This window comes from Enhydra lutris, unplaced genomic scaffold (genome assembly GCF_002288905.1).
Source record: "Enhydra lutris kenyoni isolate GAN:26980312 unplaced genomic scaffold, ASM228890v2 scaffoldscaffold16, whole genome shotgun sequence".
NCBI lineage: Eukaryota > Metazoa > Chordata > Mammalia > Carnivora > Mustelidae > Enhydra > Enhydra lutris.
The window spans coordinates 2,470,243-2,495,450 of NW_019154100.1; the positions used below are offsets into that span (position 1 = coordinate 2,470,243).

At 38.5% G+C, this 25,208-nt stretch overlaps 1 protein-coding gene across 1 annotated transcript; it reads left to right on the plus strand.

Annotated features, from left to right (window-relative positions):
* Positions 1 to 5,488: 5,488 nt before the first annotated feature.
* LOC111147399 (STEAP2 metalloreductase) lies at positions 5,489 to 21,645 on the plus strand. The gene is made up of 5 exons (XM_022503407.1): positions 5,489 to 5,527; positions 11,660 to 12,184; positions 14,967 to 15,494; positions 18,076 to 18,240; positions 20,404 to 21,645. Exons 2-5 carry the CDS (start codon positions 11,693 to 11,695, stop codon positions 20,689 to 20,691), a joined length of 1,473 nt encoding a protein of 490 aa, XP_022359115.1. The 5' UTR covers positions 5,489 to 5,527; positions 11,660 to 11,692; the 3' UTR covers positions 20,692 to 21,645.
* Positions 21,646 to 25,208: the final 3,563 nt, after the last annotated feature.

The following is a 25,208-nucleotide window of genomic DNA, read 5'->3' on the forward strand; positions in this document are numbered from 1 at the left end:
AATCAGCAAAGAAGAAGTCAAACTCTCACTCTTTGCAGATGATATGATACTTTATGTGGAAACTCCAAAAGACTCTACTCCAAAACTGTTAGAATTCATACAGGAATTCAATAAAGTGTCAGGATATAAAACCAATGCTCAGAAAGCAGTTGCACTTCTATACACCAACAGCAAGACAGAAGAAAGAGAAATTAAGGAGTTGATCCCATTTATAATTGCACCCCAAACCATAAGATACCCTAGGAATAAACCTAACCAAAGAGGCAAAGAAACTGTACTCATGAAAAAAACTGAGGAAGGCACAAAGAAATGGAAAAACATTCCATGCTCATGGACTGGAAGAATATATATTGTGAAAATTTCTATGCTACCTAAAGCAATCTACACATTTAATGCAATCCCTATCAAAATGCCATCAATATTTTTCAAAGAAATGGGACAAATAATCCTAAAATTTATATGGAACCAGAAAAGACCCCAAATAGCCAGAGGAATGTTGAAAAAGAAAGCCAAAGTTGGTGGCATCACAATTCCAGACTTTAAGCTACATTATAAAGCATTATAAAGCTGTAATCATCAAGACAGTATGGTACCAGCACAAAAACAGGTACATAGATCAATGGAACAGAATAGAGAGCCCAGAAATAGACACTCAACTCTATGATCACCTAATCTTCGACAAAGCAGGAAAGAATATCCAATGGGGAAAAGACAGCCTCTTCAACATATGGTGTTGGGAAAATAGACATCCACATACAGAAGAATGAAACTGGACCATTTCCTTCCACCACACACAAAAATAGACTCAAAATGGATGAAAGACCTCAATGTGAGACAGGAATCCATCAAAATCCTTGGCGAGAACACAGGCAGCAACCTCTTTGACTTCAGCCGCAGCAACTTCTTCCTAGAAACATCACCAAAGGCAAGGGAAGCAAGGGCAAAAATGAACTATTGGGACTGCATCAAGATCAAAATCTTTTGCATAGCGAAGGAAACAGTCAACGAAACCAAAAGACAACTGACAGAATGGGAGAAGATATTTGCTAATGACATATCAGATAAAGGGCTAGTATCCAAAATCTATAAAGAACTTATCAAACTCAACACCCAAAGAACAAATAATCAATTCAAAGATAAGGGCAGAAGATATGAACAGACATTTCTGCAAAGACGACATCCAGATGACCAACAGACACATGAAAAAATGCTCCACATCACTCGGCATCAGGGAAATACAAATCAAAACCACAATGAGATACCACCTCACACCAGTCAGAATGGCTAAAATTAACAAGTCAGAAAATGACAGATGTCGGCGAGGTTGTGGAGAAAGGGGAACCCTCCTACACTGCTGGTGGGAATGCAAGCTGGGGCAGCCACTCTGGAAAACAATATGGAGGTTCCTCAAAAAGTTGAAAATAGAGCTACCTTACCAGCCAGCAATTGCACTTCTGGGTATTTACCCTAACGATACAAATGTAGTGATCTGAAGGGGCATGTGCACCCGAATGTTTATAGCAGCAATGTCCACAATAGCCAAACTATGGAAAGAACCTAGATGTCCATCAACAGACGAATGGATAAAGAAGATGTGGTATATGTGTGTGTGTGTATATATATGTATGTATGTATGTGTATACACACACACACACACACACACACACACACATATACAATGGAATATTATGCAGCCACCAAAAGAAATGAAATCTTGTCATTTGCAATGATGTGGATGGAACTAGAGGGTATTATGCTGAGCAAAACAAGGCAATCAGAGAAAGACAATTATCATATGATCTCCGTGATGTGTGGAATTTGAGAGGCAGAGTGGGGGGTTGTGGGGGATAGGGAAGGATAAAATGAAATAAGATGGTATCAGGGGGGAGACAAACCATAACAGGCTCTTAATCTCACAAAACAAACTGAGGGTTGCTGGAGCAATGGAGGGGTAGGGGTAGGGTGGTTGGGTTATGGACATTGGGGAGGGTATGGGCTATGGTGAGTGCTATGAAATGTGTAAGCCTGATGATTCACAGACCTGTACCCTGGGGCAGGTTTATTTAATTAAAATTTAAAATAATTTTAAAAATCTTTTTAAAAAATACACATTTTAAATGTTTAATAAGAAAATCTTCCCTCCACTTATTACCCCCAAAAGTAAATCATTCAAAGAAACTAAAGCAGTGTTAGTTTTACTAGTAAAAGCATCAGAAAATGTATTTTCCTAAAGCTTAAGATAGAAAATGATTGTATATTAATATTATGGGCCGCAGAGTGATTAAGAATTACAAGTATCTAGATCATGTTGATATATAGAAATATGTTTATGAAACCATGTTAACTCCAAAATACCTGTTTTATACGGACATACATTCATATCCTTCAATAGATTTATAAGAATTTCTGTCTTTTTTTCAGATAATATCCATAAAAATATATTTATTCTTTAAAACTATTAAAATATATGAATGTACTTATGTTTCTATATCATCTGTCTTCAAACAAAACCTATTTCAAACACATTTATGTATATTTATTAATCTATTAAAATATATGAATCTACATTGACAAATGTATTTTCATTGGATTCCTTGGTTTCAAAAAAGCAGTTTCCCAAAAAATGGTTCTAATTTATGAATAAACATTCTTCACAGAATTTCATTGCTCAAAACAAATTTGAGGGTTTAGGGGAATAAAATAAGTAAATGTCTTTACAGTAGAAATTCTGCAGCTCTAAACCATTAATATTAATCATGAATCTCTAAAATGGAAACATTATTATTTATCTCAAAGTCTGTTGTTTTCATCATGATTTATATTATTTTATTTGCATAAAAAATTTGTATAAATCTTATTTGCAATTGTTTAGTAACTTATCTTCCCCACCAAACTAAATTCTAACAGGACATATACATCTGTGTTCTTCACCATTATTTCTAGGGCCCCAGCCAGGGGTTATAGTAGGAGCTCAATAAATATTTCTGCAGTGAATGAATTACTGTAGGAACATATTGAGGGACTAGTGCTTGGAGTTCCACACTTTGGGAACTACGATTCTAAAGTTAAGTTACTCAATTGTATAATAACTTCAAAGAAAAAAAATGTGTTAACACCTCTAGGCCACTAGAGATCCATTTAATGAAATTACTGCTATACTTCAGTGGAATCAATTACTACTTCAGGGAACTGTAGAGATTTCTCAGAAGCACATCATGACCTGGAAAAATCGTGCAAAAATCTTTTTTTTTTTTTTCTCTAAAACTCCAAATCAAAAACCATAGTAAAAATTTCAGTTACCCTGGAATAAGCTGAAAGGAATCATGCTTGCGTGAATGCCAACAATTTGGGGGGGGACATAATTGGCAACATGAGATTTTCCATCAATGATATTTGTTCGTTTTAATACTTCAAATATGAAAAACAGATACTCCTCCTGGAAATGGCAAATTATTGACTGATTCTCTTTTAAATGATTTTGCATATAACTTGGGTGGTATTTTGTTTGGTTGATTGGTTTTGGTTTTTGGTTTTTGATTTTTGGGTTGGAGGGGGATAGTCCACTGTTAAGATAGCTTTTAAAAATATTTAAAATATACAGTTTAAGAGCACCTGGCTGGCTTAGTCGGTAAAGTATGCAACTCTTTATCCCTGGGTCCTGAGTTGGAGCCCCAATTTGTGGGTAGATTACTTGAAACAATAAAATCTTTAAAAATAAATAAATCATCATCACCATCATTTAAAATAAAATAAAATAAAATACATGATATACCTACATGTTTAAGTTTTAGGATAGAAAGTGCTATATTTTTAAATAACCCTTTGGAAAGTTATATAATAGTATTGTTTTTTAAAAAATGAGAAAGCTGCATACTTTTCATTCAATACTAAGATTCATGAATTTCCTCTACTTGCCCTCCAGAAGTGCTAAAAAAATGCTAATTTCATTATTTGAGAGTAGTATTGAAGTAAAAAAATAAAAATTGGTATAAAATTTAACTTTTTTTTTCCAGTTACCAAAAAAAATTTTTTGAAAAAGAATTTCACTAGCTGTCAACACCCCAACATCACTAAAAGCTTAACTTATGCCTAAACTTTAAACCTTAATAATATTTGGTGGGGAGGGAGGGGGTAAATGTCAAGTCAAACAATGTATTTCCAAAGCAGCATTTGCAAAGGTTAACCTGAGTGGACTACAGAGGGGAAAGTGCAGTTGTCCAGTGATTGATCCAAGACCCCCTTCTCGGCTTTTTTTTTTTTTTCTTGGTTAATAAACCACCGGGGAGAGAGAATTTTTTAAACTTAATTTGCTGAAACGAGAATTTACTAACATATAAAAAACGTTCCCCAAATTTGAGAGTTTTCCTAAATTGGTTTTCATTTTAAGGCTAAAGATCTCTTGCAAAAGATAAAGTCATGACTACTTTGGCAATCTGCAGGGAGAAAATTTGCAGAATCCCAAAACCAGAGAGCCCTTACAGCTCAGAGATGCCCTGGGCATTCAAGGCCACTTCAGCCCTGAGAGTGAAGTGGCTTTCCCCAGGAACACAGTTCTCCTGACTACCGGTATAACCCTCCGTTCCCCAACTCCAGACCTAGCTTGGCACCGGCTACAGTGAAGGTCAAAGTTAACAGACTAATCTGCAGTCCGAAGGCTGCGAGGATCCTTCTGTCTGAGGGAGTTTTACAATATGGTTCATGAAAGGGCATTTCTGAACATTTTATTACAAGGACACAATCCAGACAAAAGATGGTTTGGGTGGGTAGAGGTGAGGGAAAGAACACGTAGAGGAAAAAAAGCACAGTTTCTTGGAGACTTGTCAGGACCTGAGAGTATGGAAGAGGGAAGGGGGAGGGGGTGGTGTACGGCGTAATAAAAAGCAAAATGTTGAGTGGAAAGGCAACTACGCAGTACAACAGCAGTGGAGTAGAGAAGTGGGCTTGATTTTTCCAGACCTGCTTCAAAAGGAATCATGGGGGAGCCTTGCGGAGGCTGAGGGCCGGCTGATGGGGGGGCACAAGCAAGAGGCGGATACTCCGCAGCTCCCAGTCCAGGGGATACTCAAAGCTGGAGCGAAGCAGCCGGGCTCCCGGCCGCACTGATTGCAAGGGTCGGCGATCGCAGTCCTCCCCAGCTCTCTCCCAGTCCTCCCGGGCCTCTCCGAACTCCCGGCGCCGCACCGCTCCGCACCTCCGCCGGCCCGGCCCTCCAGTCGGCGTTCCGGGTCTGACAAGGAGCTCGGCGCCCTCCCCGCGCGCAGCACCTAGCGGCGCGTCATTGCGAGGCGGGCCTCCAACTCGCCTCCCTCCTCTTCCTCCTCCTCCTCCTCCTCCTCTCCAGCAATACGCGATCCAGCTAGGGGAGGCGGGGAAGCCACCGGAGCGCGACCGCCGCGGCAGCCACCCTGCAGCCGCCGGGCGGAGGCGCGGTCCCTAGGCCCTGGTGCCCGGGAAGGCCCCTGGGGGAGTCGGCGCCGCGCCCGGAGAGCCGCCAGGCTCACCCCATCCCGGCGTGGGGGGCGCAGAGGTGAGCGGGTCGGGTAGGAGCGCGAGACCAGGTGACGGAGGCGGAGTTGAGGGTCAAGATGCAGTGGTCGCCACACGCTGCATCAGTCCTTCCCGGATTCCGCGCCCTCTGCGGGCTCGTTACTGATCTCCGGGCACCTAGAGGTGGGGAGTGGGAAGGGTGGGGAAGGGTGTCTGTTTCATCGATTGTTCCTTCTACTCCTCTTGGTCTTCCACATGCTCCCCAGAAAGTCCTGAGGTTGGGCCCAGGAAAAAGGAGGCCAGGAGAGACAACGTCCCAGGTAGGATGTGCCCACAGGAAAAGGACGTGCAGGTTACCTTCGCCTTCCTGATAGTCTAGCTACCACTTTGGGTTCACGCAGCGCATCTCCCAGAATATCATGCAGCGCGGCTTTGCGAAAAAGTATTTCCAGTAGTCATTTTGTTTATTAGCCAATTATGCGACCCCGGTGTGTTTAGGCCATTATGTGTTCGGAGGTAATTGGCCTCTTCTTTGAAGTGTCCTAAATTATCTTTAAGCCCTGTGTTCAGCCTCAGCCAAAACTTGTTGAAAATTATGCCCTAAAAATCTTGCTCTTAAAATAGAGCAGAGCCATAAAGAAAATTTTGTCCAGAGATTTCCGTTTATTATCTTCCCCACCCCTTCCTCAGAGAAGGATTGGTGTCAGTTTTTACTCCTCAGGCAGTTCATTTCTTAGATGGAAAAACTTATTCCGAGCCATAGTTAATTATCACTCATCACTGTAATGGATGAAACTGGGAGAAGTAGGATTTGAACTCCGGCCCCTTCCCCCACTCTCAAGATTGAGGCTGAGTGCTAGTAAGAGCCCCACTACTGGGAACCCTTAAAATTCTCTCCAAACCACCTCCTCCCAGCCGCCCTACCTGGCCCCACCCCCACACAGCCTTTTAACCTTTATCATTTCTAGTTTGCGTTGATCTCCTCTGTTTATTTTTTTCTTTTAGTGAGTCTGTGTGTTTTTTTGTTTGTTTGTTTGTTTGTTTGTTTTACTTTGCATCTCTCCTGTCTGTTGTTTCCAAGCTTAAAAGCTATTTACAGAAGAACAATATCCATCCCAGACATCTTGCAGTCTCTTTAGAAATGATTTGCCATTTCTTTCACTTAGCTAGTCAGTCTTTTTTGGGGGGTGGGAGAAGGTTGAAACAATATAAACAATGATAAATTGAGCTAACTGTGCAAAAAAGAAATGAAAAGCTGTATTTGAGTCACTTTTTGTTTTACTGGTGACATGGGAAATATACTTGTAGTGAACGAGCATAATTATATTCTAATACTGAAAAAGTAGCACAGATGAAGCAAAATACATTTTTAAAGAAAGGATCATAAATGAGTAAGGAAGGTGAGAAGGAAGGTACCTCAGAAGTTGGAAAGACTAGGACTGCAGTTTCGAAAAAGGACACAGTCAGGACATCAGGAGAGGCTATTCTGTGTTCCACCGGTAACCATGACATTGACCTATTACTTACTCACTTGATGCCATGTCTTGATCAGCAAAGAGAGGGATCTTACCTATAGACCTAGTCCATCCCTTTTGGATCTCACATCTTTTGATACATTCAACAACAAAGAATATTTATTCTTATTAACAGGGCAGATTCAGTGTCTGGTGGGGACCCACTTCCTGGTTCATAGACTGTCATGTTGCTATCCTCACGTGGCAGAAAGATAGAAAGAGCTCTCTGAGGTCTATTTTATAAACGCACTAATTCCATTCAAGAGGGTCGTACCCTCATGACCTGATCACCTTCCAAAGTCTACACCTTCTAATACTTTCCCATTGGAAGTTAGGATTTTAGTAGAATTTGAGGTGGCAGGTTGCAGGGGAACACAAGCATTTAGTCCTTAACAAGAGTTGATCTTTTTAAGCAAGTGCCCATAACTATATGCTATGGAGTCTAGGGTGGGTAAAGAGAAATCAGGAGGAGGTTGATGGAGAGTGAGAAAATAGTGGATCAAAGCATCAGGTCTGTTCTGCTAACTTGAATCATCACTGCAACTATTTGACTAAGATTATTGGAAGGCTCCGAGATAGTGTTTGGAGATGTCAGAAAGTGAATGACTGAGTGGGGTGAGCAGAGATGAATTGTTTTTGATGACTAACTGTTGGAAACAAGAGGCCATGAGGTTGAATGCCTTAGCCATTTGAATGAAGACATCCTGGAGAAGGATAACTTGGCTGGCACAGAGAGGAACACTATGTGTGTAAAACTATGTATGTCAAAGTCACTAATGATCAAGAGTAAGCTAGAAGTCAGTAGATGATAGCAGTGCTTAGAGGGAGGTTTTATGAGGTTTCCCCAAACCTCAAAGGAGCTGAGTGTCTGTAGGAGAGGAGAAGAAAGGTTCAGATGTGGCCTTGCAAAGTCAAAAATATACTTACCCCATCTCGTGGCCCTGGGGGATTACAGTTTCTTGACCTCTCTAAATGATCAGGTTGTAGATGTCATCTAGATCTCTGAGGACAGTCCCTTTCAGAGTTACTATCATCTAAAAATTAATGCCCTGGATGTTTGTATATGAAACAAAATAGGTTCTAGTTATATAGCATAACAGCTGCCATTCAGCCAGAGGAATGTCAACGAAACCCTTCTAAGCAAAATCTTAGGAGGCCGTGTAGCTGAGTATAATCCTTTGACCCTGATGGTATACTTGATTAAATGCAAACAGCAGGTCAAATGGCCATTCAAGAAAACTGTAATCTTGAAATTTCAAGGAACCCATGTGCTACTGAAATCACACTTTTAAATCAAGCTCATAAAGTTGAAGTGTCACAGTGTTAAATATAAAGTCGTGACATTACTATTATTATATAGCTTTAAAACTTGGAAACAAAAGGGGTTTTAGTATTGGACTGCTGGAGTCAAGTACAACCTCTTTGTTTTCCATGTAACAAAGGAAACAGACTCAGAAAACAAGGAGATTCCCGAAGCCAAAGACTGTCCTTTTTCCTCAATACTTCAAAAACAGAACTTTCCATAGTCTTCTCAATTCTTTAGTCTGTATTACCTGGGAATAGCATCCAATGAAAAGGTAGAGAGACTCTAGGGCCTTGCTAGTCAGAGTGTGGCCCATGAACCACTAGGACCAGGGGCATCATCTGCGAGCTTGAGAGGAACACAGCATCTGAAGCCTTACGCCAGACATAAAGAATCAGAATGTGCATTTTAACAAGATCTCAGGTGATCATATTCACGTGGGAATTTGGTAGGCAGCATTCTAAAGCAAGTCAGTCCACTAGGAAACCCATCCCCTCCGATCAGCAGCGCCTCTGATGTCTGGACAGCTGGAGCCCCTTGTCAGACAGAAAGATAAGATACCATCTCTGGACCATTCTGGGATGTTATGACCATTTTGCATGTTATGAAACAACAGGAACAAAGTATCCTGTGCAGTGGGATGACACATTTTAAGGAATGGTACTGACCTTTACAGAAAGTGGAGAAAGGGAAATTGCAAAACAGTGAGTGGTCCTTCTGATGCTGCTTCTGCCAGAGGAGGAGAGAAGGAGGGGCGGCAGGCCTTGTCCTCAGCTTCCTGCATTCGTGGCAACTGTTACTCTCTGGCTAGTGTTATTTTTCATTATTACAAGCGACAGTGCAAAAATGAGCATAACTGAGGATCAAAGAGCCGCATTTGTTATTTCCAAATACCAAACTATTCAAACCGTATTGGCTTGAATCCTGAATCTTTTAGTAGAGTTGTTTTCAAACGTGGCTGTGTTAAAACACCCGATTATCTTTAAAAAAAAAAAAAAAAATCCTGATGCCCAAGCTGGACTCCAGACCACTTAAACAAAAATCTGGGTGGAGGTGACTAGGTATCACTGTGTTTTAAAGCTCCTCGGGTCACATCAGTTTGCAGCTGGAGTTGAGAACCACTGCTTTAGAAAGCCGTTCTCCCCTTTGGGAGGAAACAGCTCTGAGATTACAATTCTGCCTCTCCACTTGCTCAAGGGGTAGGACCTGCTGTGACACCCAGAGCACCAGGCAGAGTGAGCAAACCTCGTGCTCTTCTTCCTGTGTGTTTGAAAGCCAATGGGGCAATTCTATTTGGGAGTTGCCACAATCTCTACTCAGAGTTCCGGCTGGGGTACAGGTAGACACTTGGGTTCCTGTGTGTGAGTCTGGTAACTCTCTTCCCCCTTAGGCAACATCTATAATGAGGGGTAAGTTGGCCAGTTCACCCTGGATCGTTGAATGAAATGAGCATTGATTTAATGACTTCTGATTCCTTTAACTCCTCTTGATGCCCAAGAGAGCCCATGATACCTCTAAGAGGATGTTGATGTTTTCTTTTACTCTGGTGCCTCTGACCTCTGCCTGGCTTTCCCATTTGCATGGGAAGCAAATAATTACCACCCCTTCTGTCTTAAAAAGTGTGAAATGAAACGTGTAATAGATTCAAAAATAGTGTGTTTTCTCCTTTCCTAGGATCTGAGTTAGACATTAAGATCACTAGGTAATGCTGAGGAGTGAACCACGGCCAGAGACGGAGAATATATTAATCCGAGCACAACCATCACTGTTCACCAGCCTGCCCCTCCCACACCTCCCCAAAGAAAAAACCCCTTTCTTAAATTCTTTACCTGCACCAAAGTGACATGTGCCTTAGCTGGACTGCCTGGGTTCTAATCCCAGCTCCCTGACTTTCGCACTCATCCCCTTGAACAAATTAATTAGTCATTTCCTGCGTGTCTCAGTTTCCTCATCTTCTAAATGGGCATGACAATATTAGCATCTATCTCATAGAGTGGCCGTGGGATTTAGTCCGTTATCAAAAAAGCACAAACAGCTGGCACACAGAATGTGCTATATGAGTATTAGGTAATATTATTATTGTTTTCCTAAAGAAGGTTTAACAGGTTTTTTTGGAGCCATTGTGACCCATTTGTAGGGTAAAAGTTGAGTTTTTCTGTCTCTAGTCGAAATTTTAAATTTTTCTTAGGAAAAATCCCCAAAACATGTTTTTTGAAGCATTCTACCTGTTCCTGTAAAATCCATTAAGTCCTCTGTGGTGAGCCACATCTGCTGTAAGCATAAAAGAAATTGTGCAATGGGGATGGAACGGCAGAGTATTTTTTGTTCAGATCCAACAACGACACTGATTCATGGCCATCTGATGTGGTCTTCTTGAGCAAGTTATTACAAATATCAATATTTCAGATGTTAGTCACTTAAGTAAAAGAGAATTTGACAGTTTTTTTCAGGGAACAGAAGTGCATCGTATTCTATGAAGCCCACAAATCAAAGGGGGAAGGAAAAGCCTTCATAAGTATTGTGTAATTTAAGACCATAAAAACATTGCTAACCCCCTTTTCACTGGAAAACTGTCTTTCTCAATAAATTATAGAATATAGAGTGAATGATAGAAGTCAGTGGTATTTAATTCATCCTTGTTATATTGTGAAGCCTGTTTTTCTTAAAATATTACTTAAATGCCAGGGAGTTCATTTTTTATTAACCAATTTATCTTATTCTCATCTAATAATAAAGTTACTCCTTAGCTATTGAGGTATTTAGGACAATTTATAGAATCCACCCTGAATGAATCAAGCCAGTTTTAAATGGAGTTTTTTTGTGGCGTCTGTGTCTTCTGTTGTCATACATACCCTCACACGCTAGCACTGTCCCCTCCACCTCTAGTGGCATTTCTGACTGGCCACTCTGACCCACTTGACTTGGTAGAATTTTGTTTTTAGAAAAATTTTTTAAAATTCTAGGTGAAAACTTTAGTCTCTTGCCTTTTGTGCTCTGCTGCTCAAAGAGAGGTCAGGAGACCAGCAGCACTGGCATCACCTTGTTAGAAAGGGAGAATCTTGGGTCTCACTCCAGAACTACTGAATCAGGATCTGCATTTTAACAAGATTCTCGGGTGATTCATGTGTATATTAAAATTTTAGAAGCTCCACTTTAGCATATCAACTTTGTGACAGTTCATTTTTCTATTCTGACAGTCTCTTTCAGCTTACAAATTGTGTCTCGCTGGGCTCTAATTTTTAGAGCTTGCCAAAATATTTTACCTCCAGAAATGAGGGGTATTATTATGATGTCTGGAAGAGGATGAATGATTGGTAATCGGTAATTGATGAGGATTTTATTTTCTCTCCCCTAGGATATCTCTGGAGATCTTGAAAGAGCCTGTATCATGGAATCGATCTCAATGATGGGAAGCCCTAAGAACCTTAGCGAAACTTTTTTGCCAAATGGCATAAATGGTATCAAAGATGCAAGGAAGGTCACTGTGGGTGTAATTGGAAGTGGGGATTTTGCCAAATCGCTGACGATTCGACTTATTAGGTGTGGCTATCATGTAGTTATAGGAAGCAGAAATCCCAAGTTTGCTTCCGAATTCTTCCCTCATGTGGTAGATGTCACTCATCACGAAGATGCTCTCACAAAAACAAATATAATATTTGTTGCTATACATAGAGAACATTACACCTCCCTTTGGGACCTCAGACATCTGCTTGTGGGTAAAATCCTGATTGATGTGAGCAATAACATGAGGATAAACCAATACCCAGAATCCAATGCTGAATATTTGGCTTCATTATTCCCGGATTCCCTGATTGTCAAAGGCTTTAATGTTGTCTCGGCTTGGGCACTTCAGTTAGGACCCAAGGATGCCAGCCGGCAGGTATGTATTTTATTTTTAATTTTTTTAATTTTAATTTCTTTTTTTTTAAATAACTGAAGTAGAGTTGACATACAGTGTTCTATTAGTTTCAGGTATGTAAGATCATGATTCGACAATTCTGTACATCACTCGGGACTCACCACGAGAAGAGCAGTCACCATCTGTCACCACACAATATCACTACAATACTATTGCCTACATTCCCTATGCCGTACTTTTCATTTCCATGACTGACTTATTTCATAACTGGAAGTTTGTACTTCTCAATCCCCAGTTTTATTGGTATTTATCTGGTATCTTGTATTTAAGTAGTAACACAAATGTCATACATTTAAAAGCCAAATTCTCACACTCTCCACTGATTCTCGTTTTGAAAACCATATTTGAGCCCCTGAAAATTCATGTCCTGACCTTGTAAAGGTACATTTCTACCCCGATAAAATAAGGTGGAAGGCTGAGAAAATTACTTGGACTTTCCTGTCATAACCAGCTAATTCCGGAAAGGGCAAAGTTGGCTGACGAATAATGGGACCCACTGTGTTGAATCTCTCCTGGCTTCCTCAAAACTTGAAACAATAACAAACACATCTTTTTTCTACCTCTCTCTATCTTCCCAACTCACCTCCCCCTCCTCCTCCTTCTTCCTGGCAGCTGTCTGCTAACAGTGTTCCATCTGTGTATGACACACTACTTAGTATGATCCTCAAGAAGAAGGCTGTAGAAGTGCCTTTTTATTTTATGAAGATTACTCGTAGAATTTAAAATAGTGCCGTTTGTTTTATTTAAGGTGTAGATTTTAATCTGTGTGGGAGGCAGATTGGATTTCTTAGTTTCTTTTTTAGTGTATGGGTTCTATCTAGTTCAACTTGAAAATAAAGCAGATGGGGAGCTCCATCAATGCCTTTATGGAACGGGAGCTTTTATAAGTAAACACATAAAATACTGCATGTTAGAAATCTTTTAGAGGTGTAGTTATGCATTATAGGTAAGCATGATAATAAGATACTTAAATTATTTTTGTTCATAAAGACAGTTCATGCCATAGATTCAATGCCTTAGAAAATGAATTCAAGTATTGTATCACTATACATGGCGTATCAGGTCATGATAACCATTCACTTTCGAGTCTTTAATTTGGAAGACCAGTAAACGATTATATACTTCCCAGCTTTCCCAGAGGCTATTTCTAAATCCTTTTTCCTTTTGGATATCCATCAAAGTTTAGGAATGGATACACACCAAACAAACTAGGGAGAAACCTAAATTTAATCCTTTGCCCATAATTGTGGTAATTTTAATTCTTTAACAACTACAAAAAATATGGAATTGAATTCAAAGTGAGCTACAGAAATAGTTTCATTTGTATTCCATAGTCCTTCTGCCTTTGTGACTAATGTTTGATTTACACTTTTAGGTTTATAAATTAAATGTATTTTAAATGTATTTAAGTTTAAATAAATCTTATAGTTTATAGGCTATATTTATAGTTAAATTTTATTACAGTGTTTTTAATAAGAAATTTAATAAAAGCTCAGCATTGTCACAGCTGTAATAAATTAATTTAGAATGCTTTTCTTTATTTCTTTAGAACATAGGTATTCTTCCCACTCCATTTTAGAAGTTCACGAACATTTGTGTCACAATATAGACTTTGTTATTCATCTGGCTAACGTTAGGTAAGATTAATAACCCAAAGAGCTCTATATTGTCAGCATAATGCAGGTTTTAGCATGCAAATATTTCAGTGTGGTCTATTCCAGAGACCTTATATAAACATCTTCAGGGATATATTTAGGAATTTGTTTTCCCCAAACATTACCCAGAGACTTGACAATATTTTTCTAGGCCTGAATGAGAGTAATAGTGGCTCACTTCAGCAGTGAATTTCTGTTCAACAGGTATTTGTTGAATTCCCAGCTACAATAATATATCAAAGAGGTCTGGGTAGTTTGAAAGTCACCCTCACCCATCACTTCATTATACAGCAGTAATACCTTAGTCTTAGATAATGGCCGTTGCTTTACCATTTAAATTAACCAAGCTTTATAATACCATTTTTCCTCCACACAGGTATAGTATCCTTATTTACAGATGAAACAATTTCATATTCTGATTCATGAAGTGATATAATAATAACTTGAGATTACTCATGGTTTCTCAGAGACCCTTGGTGGATCGGTTTTTAAGCCAAAGATAAATCTTATAAATAGTACAACATCGTGACATAAGTTAGAGATTTTTATTTGTAGATTCAACCATCCAGAGTCTATGCCCATCTACTCTCTTGCTGAATGTCTATAAAGGATAGTGCTTGTAATGCCTCTATGAGACAATCACTGCGATCCTAGAACTAGATATTGTCCTCGGAACCCCGGGGAGCCAAGTGCACTCCAATTCCTGTGGGAGTGAGAGCTGGGGTGGGCAGTGGATGGCCAGCAGCCCAAACTCCATCTAGACCTTACCTTGCCACTGCTGCTGAACCACACATTCTGGAAACCTTTCTTTACTCCTCCTTCCTTCCCCTGAGGACGTCCTGATCCCAGGTTCCAGCAGGATTTTTCTGCATTTTATTTTCATGTCATCATAGGTAGCAAGGTCTTTGTCATTTCTATGACACTGCTTTAACCTATTAATAAAAAGATTAACATGTTAATAAATGCTTTATCTCCTTAACTTTTTGTATCACTCAAGCTCATCACATGCTCCATAGGGGAAGTGAAGTTTGTAAACATCACTATGTTTATAAACAATAGTAACGATGAGTCTTTCGTTTTTGCCACAGGTCTATATATGCAGCAACAACATTCAAGCTCGACAACAGGTTATTGAACTTGCCCGTCAGCTGAATTTCATTCCTGTTGACTTGGGATCATTATCATCAGCTAGGGAGATTGAAAATTTACCCCTGCGACTCTTTACTCTCTGGAGAGGGCCAGTGGTGGTTGCCATAAGCCTAGCCACGTTTTTCTTTCTTTATTCCTTTGTCAGAGATGTGATACATCCATACGCTAGAAACCAGCAGAGTGATTTTTATAAGATTCCTATCGAGATTGTGAATAAGACCTTGCCCATAGTTGCCATTACTTTGCTGTCCCTGGTATACCTGGCAGGTCTCCTGGCAGCTGCTTATCAGCTTTATTATGGCACCAAGTATAGGAAATTTCCGCCTTGGTTGGAGACCTGGCTACAGTGCAGAAAACAGCTTGGGTTACTAAGCTTTTTCTTCGCTTCAGTCCACGTTGCCTACAGCCTCTGCTTACCAATGAGAAGGTCAGAGAGATACTTGTTTCTCAACATGGCTTATCAGCAGGTATGGAACGTGCTTGTTATTCATCGGATACTAGTAAATTTCCTTATCAGTATAATCTGTAAAATGTGAGATTTAAAATACTGTCAAGTTTTACAGACCTTGTAATCGAAATTTTGGCATATTTAGGGAGAGGGAAGAATTATTCTTTATACAGTGTTTCTGTCTAAGAATTGTGTGGCCGATTCAAAATCATTTAGGATAAAAGCTGGTACTATACATCTTCCTTTAAAGAAGAACAATAGAAATAAAGGGTTAGTAGGTTTTTTCAGTCTCTCTCTCTCTCTTTTTAATGTTATGACTGCAGTGATTGCTTTTAGCATTAAAAAGGTATTTCAATGTTTAATTTGGCCCTGTTCTGTGAAATGATAAGGCAACTCTCAGTAAACATATGTGACAAAATTAGAACCACTGAAAATACAAAACAGGATAGGAAGCCAAGATGAGGAGACGTACATTTACAAGGCTTTTGTTATCAAAAAGAGAAAGGAAAATACTCCAGTGAAGCTTTAGGTCCTCATGTGAACCTTTGTAGCACTTAGATCTGTAAGAACATCTCCCAGAAAGCTTCATGCAAGGCATTTGGTGGAGGAGTGGAGGGTAATTTTCCTCAGTAATGTGCATTCAGCAAATGTAATATAAAGGGTTTCACTGATGCTACTTGACATAGCATTTCCCAGGGACAGCCGAGGACACTGCACCCAAACAAATGGGAGCTTTGCATTTCATAAGGAACCAAGGCACCCTGATCCAAGTGTGCAGCGCTTGGTACTTATGCCTGTTTCAACAGTTTCAACCTAAAATAATGTGAAAAAATATTAGTGAATTGATATTATTTAAGCCATTATGTCTCTAAAAACACCTCTTCTCTGAACTGAATCCTTAGGCTTTGATATCTGCCCCACCAGCTCCCTCACTGGTCCTGAAGTTGTTGGTGTAGATCTCACCTCTTCACAGAGGCGGAGCCTGGACACCATTTTAAATTCTGCCACCTGCATCTGCCTCAACCCCCCCGCCCCCCCCCCGCCCCTCTCACCCTCCTACTCTGCTCTACTCTCACTTTTTTCAATAGCATTTACCACCTCCTAATACACACGTTCCCCTTGTTTATTGTCTTTACTGTCTGTGTCCTCTCAGCAGAATGTAAGTTCATGAGAGGAGGGACCTTTGTCTGCTTTGTTCACTGATAGATGCCTAATGCCTAGAACTATGCCTGGCACACAGTAAGGCACTCACAAAGTGTATTTGTGGGATGAATGAATGAATTGGGAGGCCATATAGGTGCAGGTTGGAAGCTCTGGGTCTACTGAGGTATGTTGCTGTTCTGTATTGTGATATAGACATAAAACAAGATAATAAGAGCCTTTTTTTCACAGAAGAGCTCTATGGCTTTTTTCAGGATGTTGGTATAATTGTTCTGGGGGCCTAATGCTCAGAAGTAGCTTTTTTTTTTTTTAATTTCATTTGTTTGGTTAATTACAACTGGACAGAGTGAAACTTTGTTAAGTTAGAATCTGTTATGCATGAATAGATACTTAAAGCTTTAGGGACACTTGGGTGGCTAAGTCAGTTAAGCATCTGCCTTCAGCTCAGGTCATGATCCCAGGGTTCTGGGATCAAGTCCCACATCAGGTTCCCTGCTCCATGGGGAGCCTTCTTCTCCCTCTGCCTCTGCCTCTGCCTCCCTCTCTCTCTCTCTCTCTCTCTGTCTCTCACGGATAAATAAATAAAATATTTTTTAAAAATAAATAAAGCTTTAGCCCAGGGAGTCCAACCTTTGATTTATACTCTAATTATACCATCACATGTAAATAGACAATTCTGAAAGCAGTCTCTATGCAGAATACCACACATTCGGAGTTATCAAGTCTGACTTGATTATATATGTATTATCAGTGTAAGGAAAAAACATTTGGAAAAGTACTATAGAGGAATGAAGCAATTGGACAGTTGGAAAAATTTATCAATGAGCCAATTCAAGAGAATAAATATTTGCATTCAGTATGACTTTATCCATAGGGAAATCTCAGCTTCCTGAGGAAAAGAAAGAAGGAAAAAAAGAGGTAAAGTACATACAAATATTCTTCAAGTGAGAGAGGAAGATAAAGACGTAATTTAGAAATTCTCTTCCCGTATTCTAAGTTGATCTAAAGCCAGGATGTACCCAAAATATTCAACTGAGTTTAAACCAACTTAGAAAAGTACCTCAAAACTAAGTCTAACTGCCAGTACTTATTTCTTTTTGTCACCTTGGGACCAACCACTTGGCATTCCTGGTCTTGGGACTCCAGACTCCCTGTAACTGTGATGTAGGACAGCGTAGGTGGCAGATTTTCCCACCCCCTTGCACGTATGTAAGGAAAGAGAGACTCTTAGACCTCCTTCTATTTAACTCTCCCTTCTCTTTTCCCCACACCTGGCACAATACCATCAGGTAATACGTTCTCCATTCCAGGCTATTACATTGAAAAAATACAGCTTAAATATGTCCATATATGAGGTATTCTTATGCCAGGAGTGAAACTGTATTGAATCTCTGTGACTATTCTGCCAAATAAAGGAAATTCACATTTGCTCTCCTTAGGTTCATGCAAATATTGAAAACTCTTGGAACGAGGAAGAAGTCTGGAGAATTGAAATGTATATCTCCTTTGGCATAATGAGCCTTGGCTTACTGTCCCTCCTGGCAGTCACCTCTATCCCGTCAGTGAGCAATGCTTTAAACTGGAGGGAATTCAGTTTTATTCAGGTACCTGGGTTTTTTTGGTGAGAGGTTGGGTGGCATAGAATTTAAGTGTTAGGTACAGTTTAATTTTAAATATGCTTCTTATAAAAGAGTGCCTTTGGGGCTGCATTTATGCATCTAGCTCAGGGAGTGAAATTTGCTGGAAGCTAGTCTAGGACCGTTCTGGTTTAGTAAGCAAAAGCCAGTACAGGGTTCTATTAGAAGACTTTGATAGCACTGCCTACTATGTTACGGCTAAAGTTTATTTTTTTAAAAAATAAAAAAAAATTTTTATGAAAAAAATGCAGGTGGGGATGGGTAAGCTTAGATCAAGTTCAGTGCCAAAAGTCAATTTGTTCCTCGACCAATGAGTAAAGAATTACTTTATATTTTGTGTCACTTTGATCCGTCTAGAAAAATCTCATTAATTTAAATTCAAGTGGGGAGGTCAGTCTGAATATTGTAAAAGAAATGTGTGTGTAAACACACAGACATGAACAGTGGCAAATTAGGTGACTGGGCTAATGGATTATGACAAGCAACCAGCCTTATGAATCTTGTTCATATATGTATTTTGCGTATTAGTTGTATATATGTGTCTATGAGTATATACAAAAGTGTTTCAAAACAGCACTGTGTTCTTTAATAAACATTCACCTCCTCCAGTAAGATTTATTTAATAAATATACATATTTGTAAAATGTAACTCAAACCCAGACCCCACCTATATTATAAAAAAGTCAGTATTGGTTGTATCCAAATGATCTGTAGCAAAATATGTGGGTGACTGGCATTTCACAGTACACACAATTCTGTTTTGTTTTGTGTGTGCCTATTTACTTTTTTTTTTTTCTTTCAAGTCATCTAAAGAGCTCATTCAAGTTAAGGGCATCTCCCTGTCTAAATTCATTTTTCCTTCAAACACTTTTCCAACTGTCAGTTTAACACTTGAAAAGAGACAGAAGGCCCTCTGAGAAAAGGTGTTAGATGGGGGCAAGTGATCATTAAACTGAGATGAGTGGCTGCAAAACAGAACAACTGTCTGCTGGAGGGTCGATCCTTTCCCAGTGAAGTTAGACATTACATCATTAGACCGATGTGATATTACAGAGACCATTTCTCAAAGTAAGCAATCAAGCGTAATAATTTAGGGAGCCCTGAATGCTGACCTTTTAGATTTTCACCTATGACCCACTTAGCAAAAGTACTCTTAATAATTTCATTTAATGTGGTCAATAAAGCCGCATGTTTGAAATGCTATTCCTGTTATATACTAACAGTATAAGATTTTTCATGTTTACCTTCAGCTAATATATATATATATGTGGAGAAAGATGTGGGGGAGGAGAATGCTCTTCAGCACTTAATTTTTATTATGTATGTATATTTGTATGTATATATAATACACACACACATAACATATTTTTAAATATCCACAACTGGTGGAAATGGGGATAACCTTTGTAAAGAAGTTTTGCAGTTTTCATCAGTACCCATAAGGAAAACCCAGTAATCCCCCTTTTAGAAATAAGTTCTAGGGGTGCCTGGGTGGTTCAGTCAGTTAAGGCCTCTGCCTTCGGCTCAGGTAGTGATCCCGAGGTCCTGGGATTGAGCCCCACGTCGGGCTCTCTGCTCAGCGGGGAGCCTGCTTCTTCCTCTCTCTCTCTCTCTGCCTGCCTCTCTGCCTACTTGTGATCTCTGTCAAATAAATAAATAAAATCTTAAAAAAAAAAAAAAAGAAAGAAAGAAGTTCTAAAGAAATAAACCAAAATATAGAAAAGGGCTTATGGTGGAGGAAAGTTGGAAACAGAGTAAATGATCAACAAAAAGGATTGACTAAGTGAACTATATAACACATCCTTTCAGTAGGTTATTATATAGCATTTGAGTCATGTTTTTGTATTTAATGATGAGGAAAAGATTCTTGATATAATAAAATAGAGTATTAGACTATATGCAATATGGCTTTATTTGTATAAGACAAGATGTGCAAACACATGAATAAATATATATGGAATCTGTGGAAATATTATAATTATTTAATTCAGTAGAGAACAAAGAGTAGCTCACTAATTTAAGATATAGTTTTAGCACACTATGAATATGGTGGCGCTGGATAGGTTAATTTATGAGTTTGAATAATTTGTTCCTTATTCTCTGTTTCTTTTTCTTCTTCCTCTACCCAAGTCTACCCTTGGATATGTCGCTCTGCTCATAAGTACTTTCCATGTTTTAATTTATGGATGGAAACGAGCCTTTGAAGAAGAATACTACCGGTTTTACACCCCACCCAACTTCGTTCTTGCTCTTGTTTTGCCCTCAATTGTAATTCTGGGTAAGATTATTTTACTCCTTCCATGTATAAGCCGAAAGCTTAAGAGAATTAAAAAAGGTTGGGAAAAGAGCCAATTTCTAGAAGAAGGTATTGGAGGAGCAGTTCCTCATCTCTCACCGGAGAGGGTTACAGTAATGTGATGATAAATGGTGCTCACTGATACATTATAGAGTTCCACTCATGCCATTGTTTTTATGACTTCCTTTATGTTCATTTGCAAGTGCACTGTCAAATTGATGTGGGCTGAAATCTGTCCAGTAAGATCTCAACCAAATTAGTGGTAGGAGTTTCTTGAAATTAATTTTCACAGATGTCATATTTTGGCAATATGAATTTTTGTTGTCAACTTGTCTATTTTGTTTTGCACATCCATAACACTCCTATTTTAACAAACTGTATTCCATAATCAGGCAAAAGATATTTCTGATTAATAATATAGATACAATATAATGTTAAAAGAAAAAATTTGCAAACCAGCAGAATCTTAAGTTTTAATATAACTTAATGGATATTTTTTTTTCTGAAGCTTACCTAAGGTTTTAATTGTTAATTTAATTGCTAAAGAAATAGAAATGCATAATCACACATTAACTTTAAGAAGGGTCACGTTACGTTAGCATCTCGGTAAGGGTAAATGGTAACATTCCTATATTTTTCTCATAAAATCAGTTTTGAAGAATATAATTAATTGTATGAACCAGTGTAACCTGTGAACAAACACAAATTTAAAAAAATAGAATCTGAAATTATATTTGAAATGCAATGGAGACGTGAAATGCATACTGATAATATGTACCTCATGAAAGATTTTATTTCTTATCTTGTTACAGAGAGGTTTCATTTGCATGTTATTAGGTTGGTTAGGGAGAAGACCATGGTATTTGGCTTCCAAAAGTGATTTTTCTAATATGGTACCAAGCCTAGGAATCTTACAGTTGTTTCCAGTTAGAGGGAAGGAATGAAGTCTACCCACCAATAGTTGTTGGTCAGCTGATCTACTTTGTTGCACGCTGGCCAGTCCCCACTCTATCTGCTGTAAGATTTTACTGACGTTCACTGAGGGATGTTAACATGCCAGGCACTGTTCTAAGCATTTTATTTGTATTATCCCATGTTAATTTTTACAACAACCCTTTAACAAAGGTAATTATCCTCATTTTTCATATGAGAAAACTGAAGGATAGAAAAGTAATTTGCCCAACGTCATGCAGTTAGTTAAGAGGCAGAGCCAGCATTCAAGTCTAGGCAGTCCTATTTCAGAGGCTCCCATTTCCAGGCTGATTGTCTCTGCTCTGTCCCCGTGTGTTACCATCATGATGCCAGTCTGGATGCTTCCTGTTTTGTCAGTAAAGGCATTAACATTCTTTACAGTGTGTTGTGGGTACCAAAAATTTATGAAAATAATACAATCATAAATTTATGATTGCTTTGGGATAATCTACAGTTCTTTACCTTGCAAGAGGATCTTGCCTGGGACGTGACCCTGGAGCCCCATGGCAGTCCATACGATTCCCTACGCAGTGAGGGACTCCGGCAGAGATAGGACCATAGCAGTTTTAATGAATGTCTGAGGTCCTCCAGAATCTTTAAAAATCCTTGTAGAGTTGGTCATCTCTTTTACTCTTCCTGAGAAGTCCTCCTGCCTGTTCAACCATTCGTTAGGGAGCAGTTTGCAAGCATGAAGGATATTAAGAAAAGTGGTTAATTATAAATCTACTCTAGAGACATACAATTATACAAATTATTCATAAAATTTTTCAGTGCTGACATTCCACATTAAAATTGCATTTTGTTCAAACCTTGATTAGAATGCCCGACATTTTTTCCCCATTTACTCTTTCCTTATTAAACTAGAAAGGTGCAGATAAGATACAAGTATATGCATTATGTAAGTATATATCCTGAAATTATAACATTTCTAAACCTACCCACTGAGGTACTACTGAATGCAGCTGCCAAAACAGAAGGAATTTTGTAGGGTGGGTAGACCAGAGGGAAAAGGAGAGAGAGAATCTTAAGCAGCCTACACGCCCAGGGGCCCAGTGCAGGGCTTGATCTCACGAACCTGATCATGACCTGAACCAAGATCAAGGGTCAGACGTTTAACCAGCTAAGCCATCCAGGCTCCCCTAGAAGGAGTTTTATTTAGTAGGCACTACCTTTCCCACCACTGGCTCTTTCCCTGCTGCTGCACCTTGTCAATTTGGTAAATCTCTCATGATTCTCTGGCGGTCTCTTCTTGGTGAGTTTAAGTATCTTGTACTTCTTAATTGAGCTCTCCATTTTCTTTATTTTAATTCTGTTCTTTCCCTCTTGATAATCGCTTACTTGCTAGTCCATAGTAGGAATTCAGTTGGGTGAGAACTTTTAAAGGAAAAGACCCATAAACTGTTGTAGTGCACTAGTGAAATTAACAGCATATTTTCAGTATTTGTTCCTCAAGTTTCACTCTCTCAAGACCAGGCTTTCACCATTTAATGTGAAAATAGAATGAAGTATTCATAAAAGTTAGAGGACTCTTGAATTATATTGCTGCACGCGTATATTAAGTAGCCAATAATACAAATAACATTATCACTCCTACAGATAAATGGGGCCTTTGAAAATGTGAAAAAACAAAATTTATGAAAATGTATATAGGATGTAACTTTTGTTTCAAATGATAATATCTCCTTTTTAGTACTACAAAGATGAAATAATTTTGAAGTTCTAGAATAAATGTAATAAATTCATTATAATTCTAAATGTTTAAAAGCCTATCTAAGAGTACAGAAATATTGACTTTTATTTATTTGACTTTTAATTGCCTTATTTTACCATTTTCTACCAGATTATTTTTCTTAGTCATTATTTCTCATAATCACTTTTTTTTTGTCATTTTTCTGGCCTCAGAAGTAGGACTGAATTCTGCTCTTACTAGGTGTGAGAAAGTGGTGGGGACTTTAAAGTAGTAGGGTTTGTTTCCTAATGTGTACTTTGAGAAGTGCCCCTGAGAAAATTATAAGAATGTAGAAAATATACCCAGTCTTAATCCTATGCAAAAAAACTAAGTAATTTTTTCCTGAGAGGAAAATCATCATGGGCTGAATCATACTATTTAGCTTTTGTGTGCAGATTTCATATGTCTCCTTTATTAAGAATATTTAAAATCATGTTTAAATAAGATTATATTCATGCTGACATATATTTTTCAAAGCATATATGGAAATTTAGCCCAGATTGTCTACATGTAGAGATTTTTATTTAAATTTTAAAATATTTTAAAGTATGAAGAAACTATATTTATAGGCATTTATTGGAGATAATTATTTTGTGCTACATACAGGATTGGCTAGTGAGCTCCAGTATCAAACTACCTGATTAATTTCTTATAAATTAGCCTAATCTTGACTTAAGGAATTTTACTTTCAAAATTAATTTGTTAATAGTAATTTAAGGTATATTCATACTACAAATTATGAAATTTATTTGTGTAAAAGGGCTTCAAGAATATATCATATCTGATTTTTGTATTATTTATCTCTTACATAAGATGATAAAATTTTAATTCTTTTTAACTGCCTTTTACCATTAAACTATGTCATAATAAATTCTGAACAAAGAGTTTTGCCCCCCAATAGAGGTTTATTTGTGAAATGTGTTTTCTTATATGATATTTTAAATAAAATCCCCAAAATGTAACTCATAACTATTTCTTTAGTAATACTATGAACATTGAACCTATGTCAGTCTATAGAATCTCTGTTTTGATGTAAGTATTCAAACAGCCTAAAATTTGGTGTTGAAATTATTTTGTGAATTCTGACTTAAAAGCATTGCTACACATAGTATAACATGTCTCAGTTCAGTGTTAAGATTTCTACTTGTGATGTGTTGTCATGAAAATGAGATGCTCTACCCTCAATTGTTCATTAAGTCAGCAAAACAAATTCTGGTAAATATTCAGTATATGTAATTGCTCTAAATGAACCTGTACTGCTTTTAGTGGAAACACAGTTGTTCTTACCTTTGCACAGGGGCTTTTACAGGAATGAATGGGTTCTTCAATTTTTTTAATGCAAGAAAATTATAAAGTGCTAATATTCAGAGATTCTGTCCATAGAATACCAAAACGGTATTTAGTTCAGCCTAACATGCATACATACTGAGATTTCTTTTAACTTTCCAAATCATTGGCTTTCATGCAGTCATCCGAAATTAGGGCAGACTATACATATAGGATTCTCCCGGTAGCTGGATAGACTAAATTAAATCACCAGAACAGGTGCTTTCATTTGATTTTCAAATTGCCAACTTCAAGGAAGTATCCTCTGAAGGTTTTCCTTGAAAGTCTTTCATGGCTTTGCAGATATCCAGCCTGCACCGGGACTGGATGTTGTCTCCCAGTGTCCACCCTACTTCTTTTTTTTTTTTTTTTTTTTTTTTTTTTAAAGATTTTATTTATTTATTTGTCAGAGAGAGAGAGAGGGAGAGAGAGCGAGCACAGGCAGACAGAATGGCAGGCAGAGGCAGAGGGAGAAGCAGGCTCCCTGACGAGCAAGGAGCCCGATGTGGGACTCGATCCCAGGACGCTGGGATCATGACCTGAGCTGAAGGCAGCTGCTTAACCAACTGAGCCACCCAGGCGTCCCCACCCTACTTCTTTAAAAGCTGCTGC